The sequence below is a fragment of the Sus scrofa genome, chromosome 3, assembly GCF_054392235.1.
Source record: "Sus scrofa isolate SSC_HxYL_T2T_F1_AM1 chromosome 3, Sscrofa_HxYL_maternal_Yorkshire_Landrace_v2.0, whole genome shotgun sequence".
NCBI classification, from domain to species: Eukaryota; Metazoa; Chordata; class Mammalia; order Artiodactyla; family Suidae; genus Sus; species Sus scrofa.
In genome coordinates this window covers 53801047-53822343 of record NC_139385.1, presented here as the reverse complement: position 1 = coordinate 53822343, position 21297 = coordinate 53801047, and the positions used below count along the sequence as shown (strand labels likewise).

The window sequence follows — 21297 nt, the reverse complement described above, 5'->3', positions numbered from 1 at the left end:
ACAAACAAAAACCTAGTGCTTGGATATGTACTATCGAAAGCAAGTCAGACTGTCATGAATTTATTGAGTGTGACAGATAGGAATTTTGACTCCAGAGACTAATTGTGGATGGTGCAAAGGTGTCTTATTAAGACAATGCACATGTTAAACTGAGCTCTTCACCCGTCAGCTACTATAGCCTCAGGTGATATATAATTTTTCTACAAAATGAAGATCACAACATCCATCTTCTCAGGATTTCTATGAGTACTAACACATGCTTTGCACATCTAACAACCCCCACAAAAGTTAATTCCCTTTCTTGTTGGTACACATATCTGGGCAGGGTTAGGAGTGATGTTAAAACAGAGAACTGTACTTTCTATTTCTTCCTATTCAGTCTTGGAAACTTATATCTTTCTAAGAATTCGTCCATATCTTTTAGGTTGTCTATTTTATTGGCATATCATTGCTTGCAGTAGTCTCCTATGTCCCTTTGCATTTCTGTCTGGTCTGCTGTCACTTCTTTTTCATTTCAAATTTTATTGATTTGAGCCCCCCTTTTTTCTTGATGAGTCTGGCTAAAGGTCTATCAGTTTTGTTTATCTTTTCAAAGAACCAGCTTTTAGTTTCATTGATTTTTTCTATTGTTTTCTTCTTCTCTATTTCATTTATTTCTGCTCTGATCTCTCTGATTTCTTCCCTTCTACTAACTTTGGGTTTTGTTTGTCCTTCTTCCTCTAGTTGCTTTAGGTGTAAGGTTAGGTTGTTCATTTGAGATTTTTCTTGTTTCCTGAGGTAAGACTGTATTGCTATAAACTTCCCTCTTAGAACTGCTTTTGCTGAATCCCATAGGTTTTGGATCATTGTGTTTTCATCGTCATTTCTCTCTAGTTTTTTTTTTTTTTTTAATTCTCTTTGATGTCTTCAGTGACCCATTGGTTGTTTAATAACACATTGCTTAGCCTTCATGTGTTTGCGTTTTTTAGTTTTTTCCATATGGTTAATTTCTTTTTTCCCCTTAGGTTTTTTTTTTATTGTTATTTCCGCAACACAATTTTTTCCCCCACTGTACAGTATAGGGACCCAGTTACACATACATGTATACATACTTTTTCCTCCCATTATCATGATCCATCATAAGTAACTAGACATAGTTCTCAGTGCTTCACAGCACAAACTCATTGTTAATCCATTCCAAAAGCAATAGTTTGCACCCATTAACCCCAAGCTCCCAATCCATACCACTCCCTCCACCTCCCCCCAGGCAACCACAAGTCTTTTCTACAAGTCCATGATTTTCTTTTCTGTGGAAAGTTTCTTTTGTGCTGTATATTAGATACCAGATATAAGTGATATCACCATATAGTTAATTTCTAATCTCAGAGCATTGTGGTCAGAAATGATGCATGATTTGATTTTAATTTTCTTAAATATAAGAAAATTTGCTTTGTGGCCCAGGATGTGATCTATCCTGGAGAATGTTTCATGTGCACTTGAGGAGAAAGTGTAGTCTTCTGCTTTTGGATGGAATGTGCTGTAAATATAAATTAAGTCCCCCTGGCTAATGTGTCATTTAAGGCCTGTGTTTCCTTACTGATTTTCTGTCCAGTGATGTAAGTGGGGTGCTAAACTACCCCATTATTATTGTGTTACTGTTGACTTCTCCTTTTATGGCTGTTAGCATTTGCCTTATAAATTGAGTGCTCCTATGCTGGGTGCATATATATATATATTTAGAATTGTTATATTTTCTTCTTGGATTTATCCTGTGAGTGGCATGATATACTTAATGTGATGAAAGGAAAAAAACCTCCAACCAAGATTACTTTACCCAGCCAGGCTCTCACTCAGATTTGAAGGAGAAATCAAAAGCTTCACAGATTAGCAAAAGCTGAGAGAATTCAGCAACACTAAACCAGCCTTACAACAAATACTAAAAAAGAAACTACTCAACGCAGAAAAGAAAAGACAGCAACAGGAAACAAAAATACCACAAATGACAAGGCTCACCAGTAAAGGTATATTATATATAGCAAAGATACGAAATCATCCATGCACAATTATGCCACCAGAATCAGAAATCATGAGAAGAGGAGGGTACAAATGCAGGACACTGGCGATACACTTGCACTTAAGAGACCAACAAATTAAAACAGTCTCGCATATGTACAGACTCTTACATCAAAACTTCAGAAGAACTGCAAACCAAAAATCTACAATGGATACACAAACAAATAAGAACAATCAACTCAAATACAACACTAAAGATAGTCATCAGAGAGAACAAGAGAAGGAGGGAAGAAAAAAGAGCAACAAAAACAAATCCAAAGCAATTAATAAAATGGCAATAAGAACATACATAGCCATAATTACCTTAAATGTTAATGGACCAAACGCTCCAACCAAAAGACAGAGACTGGCTGAATGGGTACAAAAACAAGACCCATATATATATGCTGTCTTCAAGAGACCCACTTCACTTCTAGGGACACATACAAATTGAAAGTGAGAGGATGGAAGAAAATACTCCATGCAAACGGGAGTCAAAAGAAAGCTGGAGTAGCAGTACTCATATCCGACAAAACAGACCTTAAAATGAAGAATATTTTAAGAGACAAGGAAGCTCACTACATAATGATCAATGGATCAATCCAAGAAGAAGATATAACAATTTTAAATATCTACACACCCAACATAGGTTCACCACAATATATAAGGTGACTGCTAACAACCTTAAAAGGACAAATCGACAATAACACAATCATAGTGGGGGACTTTAACACCCCACTTACAGCAATGGACAGATCATCCGGACAGAAAATCAATAAGGAAACACAGGCCCTGAATGATGCATTAGACCAGATGGACTTAATAGATATGTATAGGACATTCCATCCAAAAGCAACAGAATACACATTCTTCTCAAGTGCACACGGAACACTCTCTAAGATTGATCACATCTTGGGCTACAAATCCAGCCTCGCTAACTTTAAGAAAACTGAAATCATATCAAGCATCTTCTCCAACCACAACGCTATACAACTGGACATCAACAACAAGAAAAAAACGGGGAGTTCCCGTGGTGGCACAGTGGTTAACGAATCTGACTGGGAACCATGAGGTTGCAGGTTCGATCCCTGGCCTTGCTCAGTGGGTTAAGGATCCGGCCTTGCTGTAAGCTGTGGTGTAGGTCACAGACACGGCTCGGATCTGGCGTTGCTGTGGCTGTGGTGTAAGCCAGTGGCTATAGCTGTGATTTGACCCCTAGCCTGGGAACCTCCATATGCCACAGGAACGGCCCAAGAAATGGCAAAAAGACAAAAAAAAAAGACAAAAAAAAAAAAAAAAACAAAAAACGGCCACAAACACATGGAGACTAAACAATGTCCTACCTAACAACCAATGGATCACTGAAGAAATCAAAAAGGAAATTAAAAAATACCTGGAAGCAAATGACAGCAAAGATACAACACTCCAAAACCTATGGGATGCAGCAAAAGCCGTTCTAAGAGGAAAGCTTATAGCAAGACAAGCCCACCTCAGGAAACAAGGAAAAGCTCAAATAAACAACTAACTTTATATCTAAAGCAGCTCAAGAGAGAAGAACAGACAAGACCTAAGGTTAGTAGAAGGAAAGAAATCATAAAGATCAGAGCAGACATCGATGGAATAGAAAAGAAGAAAACCACAGAAAAGATCAATGAAATGAAAAGCTGGTTCTTTGGAAAGATCAACAAAATTGATAAATCCTTAGCCAGACTTATCATGAAAAAAAGAGAGAGGACGCAAATCAATAAAATTAGAAATGAAAAAGGTGAAGTAGCAACAGACATCACAGAAATACAAAGGATCATAAGATGGAAATCCTGTGAAATCAGATTGTTATGATCGTTATACAACTACAGATGTGATAAATTCATTTGAGTAATAAAAAAAGAGTAAAAAAAAAGGATCATAAGAGACTACTATATGCAACTATACACCAATAAAATGGAAAACCTAGAAGAAATGGACAAATTCTTAGAAAAGACAATCTTCCAAGACTAAATCAAGATGAAATAGAAAAAATGAACAGACCAATCACAAGTAATGAAATTGAAACTATGGTTAAAAAGCTTTGAACAAACAAAGGTCCAGGACCTGATGGCTTCACAGGCGAATTCTATCAAACATTTAGAGACGGAGCTAACACCTATCCTTCTGAAACTATTCCAAAAAACTGCGGAACAAAATAATGGCATTTTTAGCAACATGGATGGACCTAGAAATTATCATGCTAAGTGAAGTCAGTCAGACAATGAGACACCAACATCAAATGCTATCACTGACATGAGGAATCTGCAAAAAAGGACAGACTGAACTTCTTTGCAGAACAGATACTGACTCACAGACTTTGCAAAACTTATGGTTTCCAAAGGAGAAAGGGTGGCGGTGGGGGCATGTGCTGGGGGTGTGGGAAGGAAATCCTATAAAACTGGATTATGATGATAATTGTACAACTATAAATGTAATAAATTCATTGAGTAATAAAAAAAGAAATTCATTTGGAATTCCCGATGTAGCTTAGCGGGTTATGAACCCAATTAGTATCCATGAGGATGTGGGTTTGATCCCTGGCCTCACTCTGTGGGTTAAGGATCTGGCGTGCTGTGAGCTGCGGTGTAGATCTCGGGACACAGCTTGGATCCTGCATTGCTATGGCTGTGGCTGGCAGCTGAAGCTCGGATTCGACCCCTAGCTTGGGAACTTCCATATGCTGCAGCTGCAGCCCTACAAGAAAACGAAAAGAAAAAAAAAAAAAAAAATCATTCAACCAACATTTACTAAGTTCCCACTGTTAGGCCCCAGACCACTAAGGGAACTGCCAGAGTTCAGACTGGCAAACATGCAGGAAGCAGAAATGGGGTAGAAGTTCAAAGCATAGGCTCTGGTGTCAGACCTGAGTTCAAATCTCAGTTCCAAGATATTCGGACAAGTTAATCTCTTTGTGCCTTGGTTTCCTCATCTATCAATACTTGCTTTGAGTATACATGAAAAAAAAAAAAGTAAAACACTTTGCTTAGTGCCTGTGTGTGAGCAGATGTCACCCACCAATACTTCTTTCATGTTTAATTTGTTTTTGTTTATTTGTTTTGCCTTTTCTAGGGCCGCTCTTGCAGCATATGGAGGTTCCCAGGCTAGGGGTCGAATCGGAGCTGTAGCCACCAGCCTACTCCAGAGCCACAGCAATGCGGGATCGAGCCGCGTCTGCAACCTATAGCACAGCTCATGGCAACACCCGATCCTTAACCCACTGAGCAAGGCCAGGGATCGAACCCTCAACCTCATGGTTCCTAGTCGGATTTGTTAACCACTGAGCCATGACGGGAACTCCCCTCATGTTGTTAATTTGGTATAAATGAGTACATATTATTTGTATGGATGTATAAAACAATAAACTTTTTGCAGCCACACACACACAAAAGCAGAGAATCAGAGCAATCACCACACCGCTATCCCACTTCCATGGTCAACGAAATTTCTCCTTAAGAAAGGATCGGGATCCCTTGGTGAGGGATCCCCTCCCTCCTGGAGGGAGAGAAGGAAGGCCACACCCTGATGAAGGGCTGAGAAGGGTCTGAGATTTCACCCTGCTCACACACTTTGTGGATACTGGCAGGAGACACGAGATTGCCAGGCTAGAGACAAACACCTTTATGACTCAAGGCAGCACATGCTCCATAACAACATGGGTTTCCATGCCCACCAAGCCCCACGGGGATGGTGCAGAGGGGCACATGTGGAGGTTGCACAAGCAAGAGTCTGCATTATAGCTGAGGAAATCCATAATTAGGCACTTCCCTATGTTTGATGAGGGAACTGTGGCAAGCCTGCTAATCTTGGGCCTGAAGAAAACATGATCTTTGTTAATTACACTGGAAGCAGATGCTGCACAGATTTCACTGAAGAGCTAGCCTGGAACAAAAACTATCAAGGCCTCTGCTCCTAAGATTGTACACAAGGGGAGAGACCCAAGAAAGATCTAACATTGTTATAGACAGATTTTTGAATAGCCAGTATATTTAACTTTTCATTAGTATTCCCCTAAAAGGCCTACAGAAGTTGTAAAGAATTACTACTGCTTTAAGAGAGATTACTATTAAGAATTGTTTCAGTTAAATTCAGAAATTTAACTTTATCTTTATCATTATTTTGTCAATCCTATCTGCAAAAACTCCTTATTAAGGATCCCGAGTTGCTGTGGCTGTGGTGTAGGCTAGAAGCGGTAGCTCTGATTCAACCTCAAGCCTGAGAACTTCCATATGCCACAGGTGAGGCCCTAAAAAGAAAAAAAAACAACATAAAAAAGTCTGAACTGTACACTTTGTTAAACACCAAATCACAACCCTCCCCACACAGCAGGTAGCCCCTGAAACTATGAAAACATATATTCAGATGTAAAGGATCACGTGATTTGGTTTTGAGGTGCTGACTCTGGAAACTGTCAAGAAGAGACTGAGAGGATGCAGAGTGGTTAGTGTCACAACACTGCAGACGAGGAACAAAGAAGCCTCTAAGAAGGACATCACTTGGAAAGAGTGGATGGGGAAAGACACTGGTGAATGAGTACAAATAATAATTGCTATTACCATTAAGGTGTACCACAGATGCTGTCATCAAAAAAACTGGGTTGTTTAATGACATTTGTATATCATATATGAGAGATAGCAAACAAATCAGCAGAAGGGGTGAAGGGGACCTTTTCTCTTGGCCTGAGCCCCTTTCTTCAGCCAGGAAAGACTGCTGCAGGCCAAAAGGATGTTATGGAAAGAAAACAATTTTTTTACTTTTTGCTTAGGATCTGCCAACCAGAAATGGAACAGAACTGCCAGCACTGGATATTAAATTCTCAGTAGATGGTTTCCTGTTCAGACCCAAGGTAGAACTGATTCAACAAGAAACGATTCTCTGAGTTCTATTATGCACATGATTTAAAAACATTTTCTCAATACCCACTGTTTCTCTCTATAGAAAAGTTCTTTGTTTCAGAGTTTTCCTTCAAAACCCCTTTTCTAATAACACTGCTAGGAAAATGACATTTTTTTAGCCAAAAGTCTGCAACTACTTTCAAGAAATGTCAAACATATTTCTATTAAGAGGAAACGTGGGAGTTCCCGTCATGGCGCAGTGGTTAACGAATCCGACTAGGAACCATGGGGTTGTGGGTTCAGTCCCTGCCCTTGCTCAGTGGGTTAGCGATCCGGCGTTGCCGTGAGCTGTGGTGTAGGTTGCAGATGCGGCTCGGATCCCGCATTGCTGTGGCTGTGGCGTAGGTTGGTGGCTACGCCTCCGATTAGACCCCTAGCCTGGGAACCTCCATGTGCCCTGGAAGCGGCCCAAAGAAATAGCAAAAAGACAAAAAAAAAAAAAAAAAAAAAAAGAGGAAATGTGGCTAAAGGTTTTATTTTAGAGGAGGCTGGTGACCTCTGGATTCTGACTTACAAAGATCATGCTGACTGTGGTCTGAAGGGGAAAGAGTGCAACTCACCTTTGTGAAAGCTTTAATGGCACGGGCAAGAACAGCCTCCTCCACATCTGCGGGGATTGTCTGTAGGCCTACTATGCAATGCAACACACAAAGAACAGTCTGCTGCTGGCCCTGTTTTTGCAGAAATCAAAATCAAACAAATTGTTTGAAAAAAATGCCTCAAGAAATAAACTCAAAACAACAGCTGAACAAAGAACTTGTTTGCAACCAAGTATGCAGTACCTCAAATACTAAACCATCTACCAAGGGTCCTACCATATGTTTACTGTTATGTGTTAATCTGAAAAGCTTTCAGAAGATAAAGTCAAGGGTGGTTCATTACAACACAACGTACAGTTGAATATGAAGACAAGTGCAATTTTAAATCAAGTATCTTCTGTGCAGTTATTTTTCTTGTTTCTAAACATAGTCATTTCAGTTTGGCAAATAGATGCTGACATACCACAGCACTGGCTGAATAGTCGGCCGGGTATTCAGTGCTCAGCACCTCAGCTGCAGACACTACTGAGGGAGGAAAGGCAGAAGAAGAAAGTCACAGCCCCCTAGGAGCATGCCACTGCTTAAGGGGGAAGGCCCCTGAAGAATGTGTCCCCAACTTGACCCCTGTGGGCTGTTTTCTTCGGAGAAGCAAAGGAGAAACCACATCATTGGAGCAACTTGCATCCAATACTTGTTGCACCCCAAGAGCCACTAATTTCACTTCTAAAAATCTACTCTTAACGGCATAATCTGAAATGAAGAAAAAAATGCAAGCACAAATGATCATTACAGTGATGCCTATAAAAGTAAAAAAACTCTAAATAATGTAAATGCCCTGCATATTAGGGTTGGAGTGAATGATGAGGAAATAGTACAATATGGCAGAAAGTAAATGACCTTCATGCCAGAGCCACCCAAATCTGAATCCTGCTCTAACACATGCTGTACAGTGTGGGCAGACTGCTTCACATTCCCTTTTCTGAAAAGTTAGGCCTCTAGTTCTCTGAGCTATGGAGATAAATAAAGGTAAAAACACAAATTATGACCTAGCAAGGGCCTGGCCCACTGCCACCAGCAAGGCTAACCACCTTCCACATCCCTCCTGTTTCATCTCTGTGACTTAAATGCTCAGAAAATAGTCTGAGAAAAGGAATGTAGATACAGGGAACACCTGATCTTTAAAGATGTGTACCACACATCTGTATGCAAGTGCTTGTGCATGTGTCTGTGTGTCTATACGTAGTAACAGAAGAAGATTTGGAAATGAGGTGATGTTTATACCACCACATATTAGGCAACTCAAGGTAACATTGTTTCCTAAAGCAAAACAAAGCCTATTTATAAATGAAAATTTAATTATCTCTAGACGGTTAATCATATTAAATTGCACAGGAGAATCTACAATGAAAATAAGTCTGGGAGTTCCCGTCGTGGCTCCCCGGTTAGCAAACCCGACTGGGATCCATGAGGATGCAGGTTTGATCCCTGGCCTCACTCAGTGGGTTAAGGATCCGGCGTTGCTGTGAGCTGTGGTGTAGGTCACAGATGCAGCTCAGATCCTGCGTTGTGGCTAAGGTGTAGGCCAGCAGCTGTAGCTCCAACCGGACCGCTAGCCTGGGAACCTCAGCATGCTGTGGGTGCAGCCCTAAAAAGACAAAAGACAAAAAAAAAAAAAAATTAAGTCTCTCTGGCTTCTAGATCCATTGCCTCCTATAACTATTCTCTAAAGGCAACCACCATTATCGGTTTTTTATTTTTCCTTCTATATTCATTTGTATTTTATACCTATACATATTACATACATAAATGCACATAAGTGAGATACATCATTTTTTAGGAAACACAAATGAGTGCATATTCTAACCTAGCTCAAAGTAAATGAGCAGAAACAAGTACTTGAAAGTGAAAAAGTGGTTAGTTACAACAGATCCCTATGTTAGAGCACTACCTACCCATTAAAGTGAACGTTTATGAAAAACTTAAAACACTGGAGGTTCCTATTGTGGCTCAGTGGTTAACAAATCCGACTAGGAACCATGAGCTTGAGGGTTCGATCCCTGTCCTCACTCAGGGATCCCACGTTGCCGTGGCTGTGGTGTAGGCCAGCACCAACAGTTCCAATTAGACCCCTAGCTTGGGAACCTCCATATGCCTTGAGTGCGGCCCTAGAAAAGACCCAAAAAAAGAAAAAAAAAAACCAAACATGGAAAAACACCTACATTTTGAGCAAACATGAAGTATATAAAGTTGTATGTGGGAATTCCTGTCATGGCGCAGTGGAAATGAATCCAACTAGGAACCATGAGGTTGTGGGTTCAATCCCTGGCCTCACTCAGTGCGTTAATGATCCGGCATTGCTATGGCTGTGTGTAGGCCAGCAGCTGTAGCTCCAATTGGACCCCTAGCCTGGGAACCTCCATATGCCACAGGTGTGGCCCTAAAAAGCAAAATAAAATAAAATAAAGTTGTATGTGAAATAATTTTTATTAAGTTAACATACGCCTTGGTAAGACTGAAAGAAAAGACTTGAAAATGTTTAAATAAAAATGTTTAAAGTGGCCCTCCTTTATGGGTTATGTTCCCTTTTTACTTTTCTATCTTCTAAATGTTTATGCTGGGTATGCATTTCTTCTCTTACCTTGGAAAAATTTAATTTAGACACCAATATGATGAGATTCTGCATGAATTCTTTTTTTAATAAGGGTTTTTTTTTCAGTGTGTGAAACTTGCATTGAGGGCTATAGTTAACTTCACCAACTGTCCACCAACTACTTTACCTTCTCTAATAAAAACAGTGCTTCTGCAGCATCCGCACATCTGTCAACCAGCATGTCCACGTCCTCCTTGGTTATCACAGGCTCCTTCAGCTGCTCCATCCAAGACCACATCAAACTGCACAGGATGAAAGGATCTCTTTCGCCACATATTCTTTCCCAAGCTCCATCTCGGGAATTTAGTTCTTTCTAAAAAGGAAGGAAGAAAGACAGGGAAAAGGGAAAGGAGAGGAGAGGACAGGACGAGACAAGAGAGGAGGGAGAGACACAAAGTGAGGGAGAGAGGAGGAAGGGAGGCAGGCCCTGTTGGACATCTGATGACCCTTAGGCGTCCAGGAGAATAAGGTCTCAGGCACTGAGTGTGGATTGGCTCCGCTTCCAGAGCTCCCACTTCCAGGCAGCACCTTCAACTAAGGCGTTTAGTTTCTCTAAGCCTCAGTTTTCCTTTGTGAAATTTGTTCCTGCCCTACAGGTGGCCTGACTAACCTAGAGGGCTGTTAAAGCGCCTGGTTCAGAGAAGGGCTTAGTTAACTGGAGTTTTCCACTTCATTCACCAACTACAGAAACAGTTCAAGAGGGTCATTTCCTTTCAAGGCTCCTTGGAACAAAACAAAAATGCTCACTGCGGTGAAGGAGAATGACGACGGAAAGGTGTAAATAAGAGAACATCTGCAGATTAACCCGAGGTAAGAAACGCTTCTGATGCAAACTTCAAAGTGCTACACAAAAAAGTTGGTAGATGTGGTATATGTATTTCTTTCAAATTCCTTTTTAGAATCCTACATGGAATTCAATAAACAAACCCTGCATTTTGAAATTTAATGGGGTAAAATAACTAGGAAGTCTTGCCAATACTCCAAATGCGTAGATAATTTAAATAGATTTTAAAACTACCTCACAGAGAGCAGGAGAGATGAGAATTTTAATTTCTGACAGGGCTCCGATTTATGTTTTCGTAAATAAAATATGTTTACAATAGGAATAAGCAGAAAAATTAACACCACCATTCATTCATTCACCCTTACAGTATGTACAGAACTTACAGTACGCCAGGAGCAGACTTATCCATGATTCTTATGGCAACCCACCAAGGAGGCCCCTTGACAGATGAAGGTCCTGGGGGCTCAGGGAGGATGAAGTAACTCGCCCAGGAGAAAGAGGAAAAGGAGGTATTCCCAATTCAACGTCTGCTCAACCCCAGTCTGTAATGTTTATGTCATGCAACCAGGGCCCTCCGGCACTGGGTTTCTCCTTATTACTTCATAAATAAGCCAAAACTTTCAGTTGCAGCTAGTCCTCTGTATCTCACAGATCATGTATACATAAAAGCAGAGTGACTTTTATTCGATTTTATGTTGGGCAGAAATGACATGACTCAAAGACCCTTTTTGTAAAATGACCATTACGTCACTTATTTTCTGAAATCTTCCATTGGGGTAAGGAAAAACATCACGGATGACAAAGTATTAAACGCAGGAACTGTACCCTGGCTCTGCTGCATCTAGACCACATGACCTCAAGTGTATCACATGACCCTTATGGCCTTTAGCGTCCCCATCTGTGATACTTAATTCATAAGAATTAACAAAATCTGTAAATAATGTCATCTGTCTCACAGGATTACTGTGAAAATCACATAAAATAATAGATGTGAAAGGGTCTAGTAGAAGCGCAGGTGGCATGATGCTATTCAAATCATATATTCTTTTTACTTTTTCCAGAATTCAATTAATTTATTACTGAAAGAACCACAATAAAATCTAGAAAGGAAAAAAACACCAAACCTATCCAAACCATAGGGCTGTATCAACCTCTATAGATGCTTTTGTACATATTATGTGTTCAAGTAGTCTGGTCCATGGGGGTACTGACCCATGAGGGGACGGTAAGCTGAAAACCAGAGGTCCTACAGCTAGCCACTGTGGCTCAGAGCGATGCAGAGACTTGCCCGCTGAGTGGAAGATGTGTTCAGTTTGGTGTAGGAAATAAAGAAAATACTTCATGTTGGAAGAAAGCAAGACATTTAACTACTCCTTAAGCAAAACACAATTCTGAAGAAGAAAGCGTGAGTGTCACACAGTTACAAGTGAGGGTGAGGCTCCACGCCTACTCCTCCTGCCTCAGCCTCTGGAAGGTCTGACCTTTTAGAAAGTGTACACGCTTTGCTTTAATGGCAGAATGTGGAAAAAGAGCTGCACAAATAATTCATAGCAGATGATGGGTTAACAAGCCAACCCTCAGGTCAGCCTACATTTGGGCAGTTTACCTGTTTCTGAAAGCTTGGTTTATAAGGCCTGCCTTTTCTCTAGACCAGATGCTCATTCTGGGCAGAGAGCATGGCTGATTCAAGACTGTCTTTCTACTGAAGTACAACACAAAAACGGGTTACAATTAAAATCTTCACCTACTATTTTAAATAAAAGCCAAGAAACAGACCCCACAATCTTGGGTAGAACTGGAGGTACTCTGTGGGTATCCTCATTTGCTTTCCAGAATCCAATACCTGCCTTACTGGGGTGGACTGGGAAGTCTGAGGCGGGAATGCTGAGCAGAGTCCCTATCACTCATCTTTTGGACCTTCCTGGACACGGGCTGATGAGTTTTGAAAAAGAATTGTCTCTGATCTTATTTATGTCTCTTGGTGAGTGGTTCCCTGCCAGGCGTTAGGGCAGAGGAGCTTCAGGTCAGTTCCTACAGCTGTCTGCTGCGGTCTGTCCATCTGCCCCTCAGTTTCACAAACCCAGCAAGAAAGAAGGAACTGCTGACATCAATCAACATCGATGACTTGATCAGTCACGCACCCTGCTGAGCATTAAGCACTAACTGCATTCTTTCACAGAGACTGAAATGAACCTACAAAACAGCCCTGTTTTGATGACAGCAAGCTGGGATGACAGCTGAGAAACTTGAAGTTCAAAAGTTAAGTATTATGCAAACATGTCTTCAAATTTCTCTAACAAATGAGTTTGGGAAAATGTATTATTTTTGCTCTGACATAAATTATTTCCCATCCATACATAATTAATGAAATACAAATACCTGCCACATTTCTACCTTCTTTTTCACTTCCTCCTTTTCTGCAAACTCATTCAAATCTGCCAGGGCTTTGGCTGCCAGCATTCTTCTTGCTTCAACACTCAACTCAGACTGTAAAGACGTGTGTGGAGTGACTTCAGACAGATCTTTGCTGTCCTGTGCTTTGGGACTGGAGCCACAGTCCACAGGGTGGTGGCAAGTCTCACCGTCCTTCACAACAGAGCTTGAGCCACAACCACTGTGAGTTTCACACCCACAGTGGGATACCTGCTGGTGAGAAGAGTTTGGTTCCTTAGGGATATTTGCAAAGCTGGGTGTAACTGGTTCCCCAGGGTTATATGAACCTGAAACACCTGAAGAAAAAGTTCTACTTCGCTGTACCTCCTTTGGAATATCTGTCCTATGAAAAATTGATGACCTGTCATCTTTGAGTCCTTCCAGGCCTCCAAATTTAGCCTGATTCCAGAGAGAAAATGCATTGTGGAGCAGTGTTTCCTTATCTAAGTCTAGCTGTGGAGACTGTGGGGAGTAACAACGGGTTATGGGCTTCTGCTGCCTGGAGTTACAGCAAGGCAAGACCTGGGCAGGCCCTGTCCACGGAGGCCTCCCTTGCTCTAGAAGTGACTCGGCCCTTTTCAAATCCGAGTCACTGTAGCTGAGCCGTCTTTTCAGACGAGTCAGGGGCTGAAGGCACTCGACATTCCGTCTCTTCCAGAGAGGGTCAAACTCTTGCTCACCAGAAAGAACCACACCCTGATTTGAAAATTCTGCCACCACTGCATTAGGCGTGAAAGAGTCCGATGCGTCACTGCCATGTCTCAGTAACTCTTTATCCAGCTGCCTTGTGACCATCTCAGAGACAGTCTTTTCAATTTCAGCAGAGAGGCCAGGTACTTCCACCACATCTTCTGTTACCACTGGCCTGTCCTCAGCTAAGTCCAGCAACAATTTGCAAATGAGGTGGATAATTTTTGGTACGTGTTTTAGAAGTCGTGCCTCATATCCATGAAGCAGATGCCGCTGGCGAATCAGATACTGTCCTAAGGTGACAGCATGTGCCTTGGGGTCACAGCAAGAGAATACATTACGAAGAGGTATCAGAAACTGAGTAAACTCCCTTACACATAGTAGCTGTCCTCGAGTTTGTATGGAATTGGGTCGCTTTGCTCGAACAAATATAATTGCTTGGTCAGCAGTCATTCTTGTTGCAAAAACTAAGTAACATGCTATTAAGACACCTAAACAGTGAAGAGAAGACTGATATGAGAAAAGCTTCTATTTTTATTTATACTCTTTGACGACTTAAAATTTAAATATATGTTAAGAAACCATATAAATATAATGATAACTTTTAAACTTTTTGTATAAGAGTTTACCTATTTACCTGTCCACATGGCAACCCTCCTTATGACTCTGCTAGTCACTTCTGCACCCCAGGGCAAGCACAAGAACTGTCACAGTGAAGTTGAGTAGGTGCGGAGTCAGGGGGATGATGGAGTAAATGGGTGGTGGGTGGATGATGGAGTGTGGAGTCAGGGGATGACAGAGTTAGTGTGGAGTGAGGGGGATGATGGAGTAAGTGTGGAGTGAGGGGGATGACGAAGTGTGAAGGGGGCATGACATAATGAACTGATGACCTGGCCCATTTATCCTTATTATGCTGAACTCTAACATGGAAGAAAGATAACTCTGCTTTCCTCTTTGAAAGCTTTTAAAAATTTCTATCCAGTCAATCCTTACACTCTGATTGGAACTTCCAACCCCTGTTATCTTTGTCATCAACTGGTGGCACCTTCCAGAGTGGCATTTTCCCTACTTGGGCATTTTTATCTTTGGGGATTATTCACTTTCACAATCTATTTTTTTTCCTTATAATTCTAAGACTAAAACTAATGCCTAAACTAATATGCATTTTCCTCTAGACCATGATATAACTGTATTTTTCTATAAGCACTTAATATTAAGGAAAACAGCCTTAACAGCATAAACATTATGTATTCTTATTAATACAAAGTTAAAATGAATAATAAAAAGTGATAATCTATTCATTCAATGTAATAGTTAATTAATATCAAGTAAAAGGCAAATCAAAAGACATCTGTACGATTCACTTATGACTCTTGTTACTCATGAAAATCAGAACTCCTGAAAAATGCATGTTTTCCTGGTACGTGGTAAGGTCCAACATATCTTTCTCACTAGGACATGGCAGCTCTTTACTGTTAACTATGAAATATCTGCAGAGCTATCACATGGACTCCCAAGTGAGATTCTGGCTCAACCACGAGTGCTGACAATTTGGAGCAGGACTGAGTTTCCACATTGAAGGTGCTCCTGAGTAGGTGTGACACCCAGTGGCAGGGACATGGGTATACTGTGGACAAAGTCAAACTCAGATGACAATGAAGGGTCCAACTCTTCTTTTTTTTTGCCCCAATATCAGCACTGCATTGATATTCTGCTGAATTTTTAAGTAAAATCACTGATTTTTTATATAGAATTGTACACATAGATAAGACTCTCCTTTACAAACAAAATCCCTACGGCTATAGATTTTAATCACAGCCCTGCTACTTACTTGATGTAGCAGATTAACTTCCTTCAAAACTTACATTGTTGCTAAAGATTTAAAAAGATAATAGGTGAAGCACTGCTTGCTATTTTCACTATATTTTGGTTAAGGAAAATTACATTTAAAAAATTATGTTTTAAAAACAAAATGATGATTTATTTCCTTCAAAGAATAATATCAGAAAGGTCATTTAGCTAACTGTGGAAATCCACCTATTTATTACTCAATATGATGAGGTTTTAACCCTAAGTCACTCAAAAATACTCTCATGGGAGTTCCCACTGTGGTTCGGCATTAAGAACCCAACCAGTATCCACAAGGCTGCAGATTCGATCTCTGGCCATGAACTGTGGTGTTGCCATGAGCTGTGGTGTTGCCATGAGCTGTGGTGTAGGTCCAAACATGGCTCAGACCCCGAGTTGCTGTGGCTGTGTGTAGGCCGTCAGCTGCAGCTCTTATTTGTCCCCTAGCCTGGGAACTTCTGTATGCCACAGGTGAGCCCTGAAAATGTAAAAAAACAAAACAAAAAAAACTCCCAAAACAATTCTCATGAATATATGGTTACAGAAACTAACATATTTCAGGTATCTTTTTTTTTTTTTTTTGGTCTTTTTGACTTTTCTAGGGCCACTCCTGCGGCATATAGAGGTTCCCAGGCTAGGGGTCTAATCGGAGCTGTAGCCACCGGCCTATGCCAGAGCCACAGCAACACAGGACCGAACTGCGTCTGTGACCTACACCACAGCTCACGGCAATGCCAGATCGTTAACCCACTGAGCGAGGCCAGGAATCGAACCTGCAACCTCATGGTTCCTAGTCGGATTTGTTAACCACTGCGCCATGATGGGAACTCCTCAAGTATCTTTTATTGACTTGTACCATTTGACTCCAAAGCTTAGAATTTTATATATATATATACGCCAAAAGATAATAAAACCACTACCTCCGAGCATTTACCTGTTCGACCAAGTCCTGCATGACAATGGACAGCTACTTTTCCTTCTTGTAAAGCAAATGTCATCACTTTTACCATATCTAAGATGGTGGTAAGGGATGCTACACCATAATCCTTCCATCCGAAATTGTAGAAATAAACTTGACAATGAGAAAGAGAAGAAGAAGAAAAATCAACATACAGGAAAAATATCTGCAAAAATATTTGAAGACAGTGAGTGAATTCATGAGAAGTATAAAACATCTCACTGGATATGTAGGCCTGAAATAATAGGACTTTTACATTTCTACTAAGATTACTACTAACATTTCTTACAAAGTACATTCTATACTATTTATATTTCTTGCTGAAACTCAGCCAGAAAGCATTAAGGAAAAACAGGATTGCAAATTAAAGTCAATGATCTATGCCCAAATTATTCAACCACAGAGGAAAAGCACACAGCCCTGTTTAAGCATAGAAATATGTCCAGGAGACTGATAAATGGCATAAGGCAGTATGTACATATTTCTATAACATAAAAAAGCTAGATACTGGAGTTCCCGTCATGGCGCAGCAAAAAGGAATCTGACTAGGATTCATGAGGATGCGGGTTCGATGGGTTAACGATCTGGTGTTGCCGTGAGCTGTGATGTAGCTTGCAGACGCAGCTCAGATCCCACCGTTGCTCCATTGCTGTGGCTGTGGCTGTGGTGTAGGCTGGCAGCTGTAGCTCCGACTGGATCCCTACATGGGAACTTCCATATGTCTCGGGTGCAGCCCTGAAAAGCAAAAAAAAAAAAAAAAAAAGAAAAAAAGAAAAAGAAATAAAATACACACACACACAAAATAATAACAACAAACCCTAGATATAAACGTTTTATAAACATGTTCTAAGAGTGGAATAATCTGGCAGTTCTGTGGTGGCTCAGTGGGTTAGGGATCTGGCATTGTCACTGCTATGGCTTGGGTTGCTGCTGTGGCATGGGTTTGCTCTCTGGCCCAGGAACTTCCACATGCCATGGGAGCGCCCCCCATCCCCCCAAAAAGAGTGAAACACATTGATCCTTTCAGTCTGGTGTGAATGACACCTATTCAATGGATTCTACTCTAACACTCCTGTGACTGAGGGGCTTCTGGGATTATCACATTCAGAATCTCTGCATCCTACCCAGGGGCACAGCTGCACAGTAGGTAAAAGCATGAGAGTCCTGGGTTCCCATCCTTCGGCCATGTTTATTCCATGTGATCTTGGGTAAGTCAGAACTTGCTCAGCTTGTGTGGCCTCATATGTGAAGCAGAACAACTATATTACACGACTGCCTTAAGGATTAAATGAGATGACATTCTGGCATACTATTTATGTTAATTACATAAGCATTATTTCTACAAGGTCTCCTCTCAAGTTCCCCCTCACAGGAAAAAAGAAATCCTGTACTTTCAATAGCTATACCAGTAAAGAATGGTAGCGTTACTTAAAGTCAAAGTTTGCTCATCTTCACTTTTTTTTTTTTTTTGTCTTTTTGCCATTTTTCTTGGGCCGCTCCTGCGGCATATAGAGGTTCCCAGGCTAGGGGTCGAATCGGAGCTGTAGCTGCCAGCCTATGCCAGAGCCACAGCAATGCAGGATCCGAGCCGTGTCTGCGACCTACACCACAGCTCACAGCAACGCCGGAACCTTGACCCACTGAGCAAGGGCAGGGATCGAACCCACAACCTCATGGTTCCTAGTCGGATTCATTAACCACTGCGCCACAACAGGAACTCCTCATCTTCACTTTTTAGAAGCCCTACTACAGTGCAGTAACTGTTTATTTCCATCACTTTTTCTTTTTAGGGCCACACCCTTGGCAAATAGAAGTTCCCAGGCTAGGGGTCAAATCGGAGCTATAGCTGCCGGCCTACACCACAGCCATAGCAACAGGGCATCCCAGCCATGTCTGCTCACAGCTCACGGCAACGCTGGATCCTCAACCCACCGAGTGAGGCGAGGGATGGAACCTGTATCCTCATGGATACTAGTTGGATTCATTTCTGTTGCACCACAATGGTATCACTTTTTTTAACCTAAGAGCTGAGCAGACAAAAAGTTTCTGAGTTCTGTCCTTGGTAACTCATGAAGAGGCAGATCGAAGGACTTACTGCCAGCCTCCATGAAAGCTTCAGGAAGGTATGTGAAGCCACTTTTTTGTTCCAGAGGATTCCCACAGCTGGCATGCTCACCAGGACGCTGCAGGTTGATGATACTTTTTATACCATGGCTTAAAGGAAAAGAAAAAAAAAATGAATCACATTGGGAGGGAGTACTAAAAAAAATTAATCATTTTTGGCATTAATAATCATTATTAGGTACTCTTAAAACCTGAATTATCTTATCTGAAATAAGGCCTTCACACTCCTATTGGTAAAATGAAAGCATGTTTTCATGCGAAGTCAAAAGCAATGGAAGAGAAAACACGGGCTGGCTTATCAAGGTGTGTGCACGGTTCAAAGCTTACCTTTGGAACTGCTCAATGATGCAATACTTCTCAAGGAGCTCAGTGGATGGGCGCGCCATGGCTAGGATATTATCAGTGACCCTACAGGCGGAAGGAGGCATTGGTGAGATGCACAAAATCAAGAGTGCTCCAGCTCTAAGGATGGGGAATGCAAGATTTCAAGTCCTTACTTTTTCTATGACTTCAACAACTCTGTAAGAATCTCCTTATACAAATCTGGCTTCAAGTTTACATTATGATTAGGGATCTAAGAAACCCTAACATCTTAAATTCCTGGACATAATGTATTTATGGGTTCTTGTAAAGTATTTTCAAGGACATTTCTGATACTCTAGTGGCCGTGATAGAGAAACCTAAGCTGGCAGCAAAGGTAACATCCTGGAAGAGTTATTCAAAGATTACTGACTAAATGCAGAGTGCCAGTGAGGAAGTATTTTTAGTTACTCAGCTACCTGTACCTCAGTTACCTAATCCATTGAGTGGTGATAATAATAACGTCTGCCTCACAGGGTTGGTGTGAGAATTCCACATGATGTGAATGTAAAGTCTTCGGCACAAATCCTGGCATGTGGTTATGAATAAATGCTGAGTTACTGTAATTTAGCAATGGGCTTTGGAGTCAGTCAGGCCTGGTTTCAAATGCTGGCTTTTCTATTTCCCAGCTGTGTAGCAAATTACTTGGTCTCTCTGAACCTCAATTCTTTCATCAACAAAATGACATTAACAATGCCTATTTAAAGAGTCTTATGAAGGTAATAATTTGAAAATGTCTAACACCATGCCTGGCCTATAGCCAAATGGATTCACTGAGTGTACAAATGCATAAAGGCCCAATAAATGACTGTCACTCTCATTAGGGCTCTGGCTTCATTCTGTTCTAATCAAATTTCTCATCAGTGGCCTGGTAAAAGACACGCAAAGTGGACTATTAGAAGTTGTGGGTCGCAAGAACTTGAGAGGAGTAACAGATACATTAGATAAGCAGGTCAGAAAGATACTGCTCCTCCTGCTTGGGGCAATGTCTAAAATTTAACAGAATCCCTAAAGGTTTGGGATCCCTCAAATATAACAGCACCTAGTATAAGAAGAGATACTATATGAAAGCAGCAGAGGTGAAAAAAATTCAGATGGTGTAGTCAACAATAAGACAAAACTTAAGCTGCATTACTAGGAATTTACTTGTCTGACCACTCTCAGGAAGAGTGTTTGCTTTTCCATAACATTCTTTTTTTTTTTAGGACACACCTGCAGCACATGGAGGTTCCCAGTCTAGGGGTCTAATCGGAGCTGTAGCCACCGGCCTACAACAGAGCCATAGCAATGACGGATCCGAGCCGCGTCCACGACCTACACCACAGCTCGAGGTAACACTGGATCCTTAACCCACTGAGCAAGGCCAGGGATCGAACCCACAACCTCATGGTTCCTAGTCAGATTTGTCAACCACTGAGCCACGACAGGAACTCCTCCACAACATTCTTTAAGAAAGACAGTGACACACTCGGAGACAGTGACAGTGGACCTCAGACTGTATCTTTATATAAATACCAAGCAAATCCAATATAAAAAAATACAGGGTTGCAAGTTAGATAAGCTGGTTGACAAATACCTAATTTGTAAATAGATTCTTGCTGTATAAAATGATTCACCAGCAGAATTCTCTAAACAGTGAATTCCCCTTAGTGCATTTCAAATGTGACTTGGTTTGAACATAAGAATTTTTCAGAGATATTACTACATCAAAAAGGTATACTTGATTTACTATTAATAATAAAAGCAGTATGACTCAACAATGAATGAATTACATGCCATAAACAATGTAAGCATCTAATATCATCTACTAAACTGACAATTTGTACTGTCTTCTCTTGAGGCACACTGGAAGTATATGTATTTGTATGAATATGTGTCCTTCAATAGAGAATACAAGAACAAAATAAAAATGAGGCTAAAGCTTACCTGTATGAAACTGAAAACCTACATATGCACCTCAC

The 21297-nt window shown here is 41.0% G+C and overlaps 1 protein-coding gene across 31 annotated transcripts in view; it reads right to left on the bottom strand.

The window, feature by feature from the left end:
* PTPDC1 (protein tyrosine phosphatase domain containing 1) overlaps positions 1-21297 on the bottom strand; it is a 129205-nt gene that overhangs the window by 3147 nt on the left and 104761 nt on the right. For 15 of the 31 annotated variants that reach the window (XM_085018362.1, XM_085018370.1, XM_085018375.1 and 12 more), the window contains 6 exons: positions 19304-19384; positions 18948-19066; positions 16829-16966; positions 13303-14537; positions 10267-10452; positions 7511-7621 (listed from right to left, as the gene is read on the bottom strand). In XM_085018362.1, coding sequence (XP_084874488.1) covers positions 7511-7621; positions 10267-10452; positions 13303-14537; positions 16829-16966; positions 18948-19066; positions 19304-19384 — 1870 coding nt within the window. The remainder of the gene's footprint in view (positions 1-7510; positions 7622-10266; positions 10453-13302; positions 14538-16828; positions 16967-18947; positions 19067-19303; positions 19385-21297) is intronic. The other 16 variants (XR_014841172.1, XR_014841169.1, XR_014841171.1 and 13 more) reach the window with 5 other exon arrangements.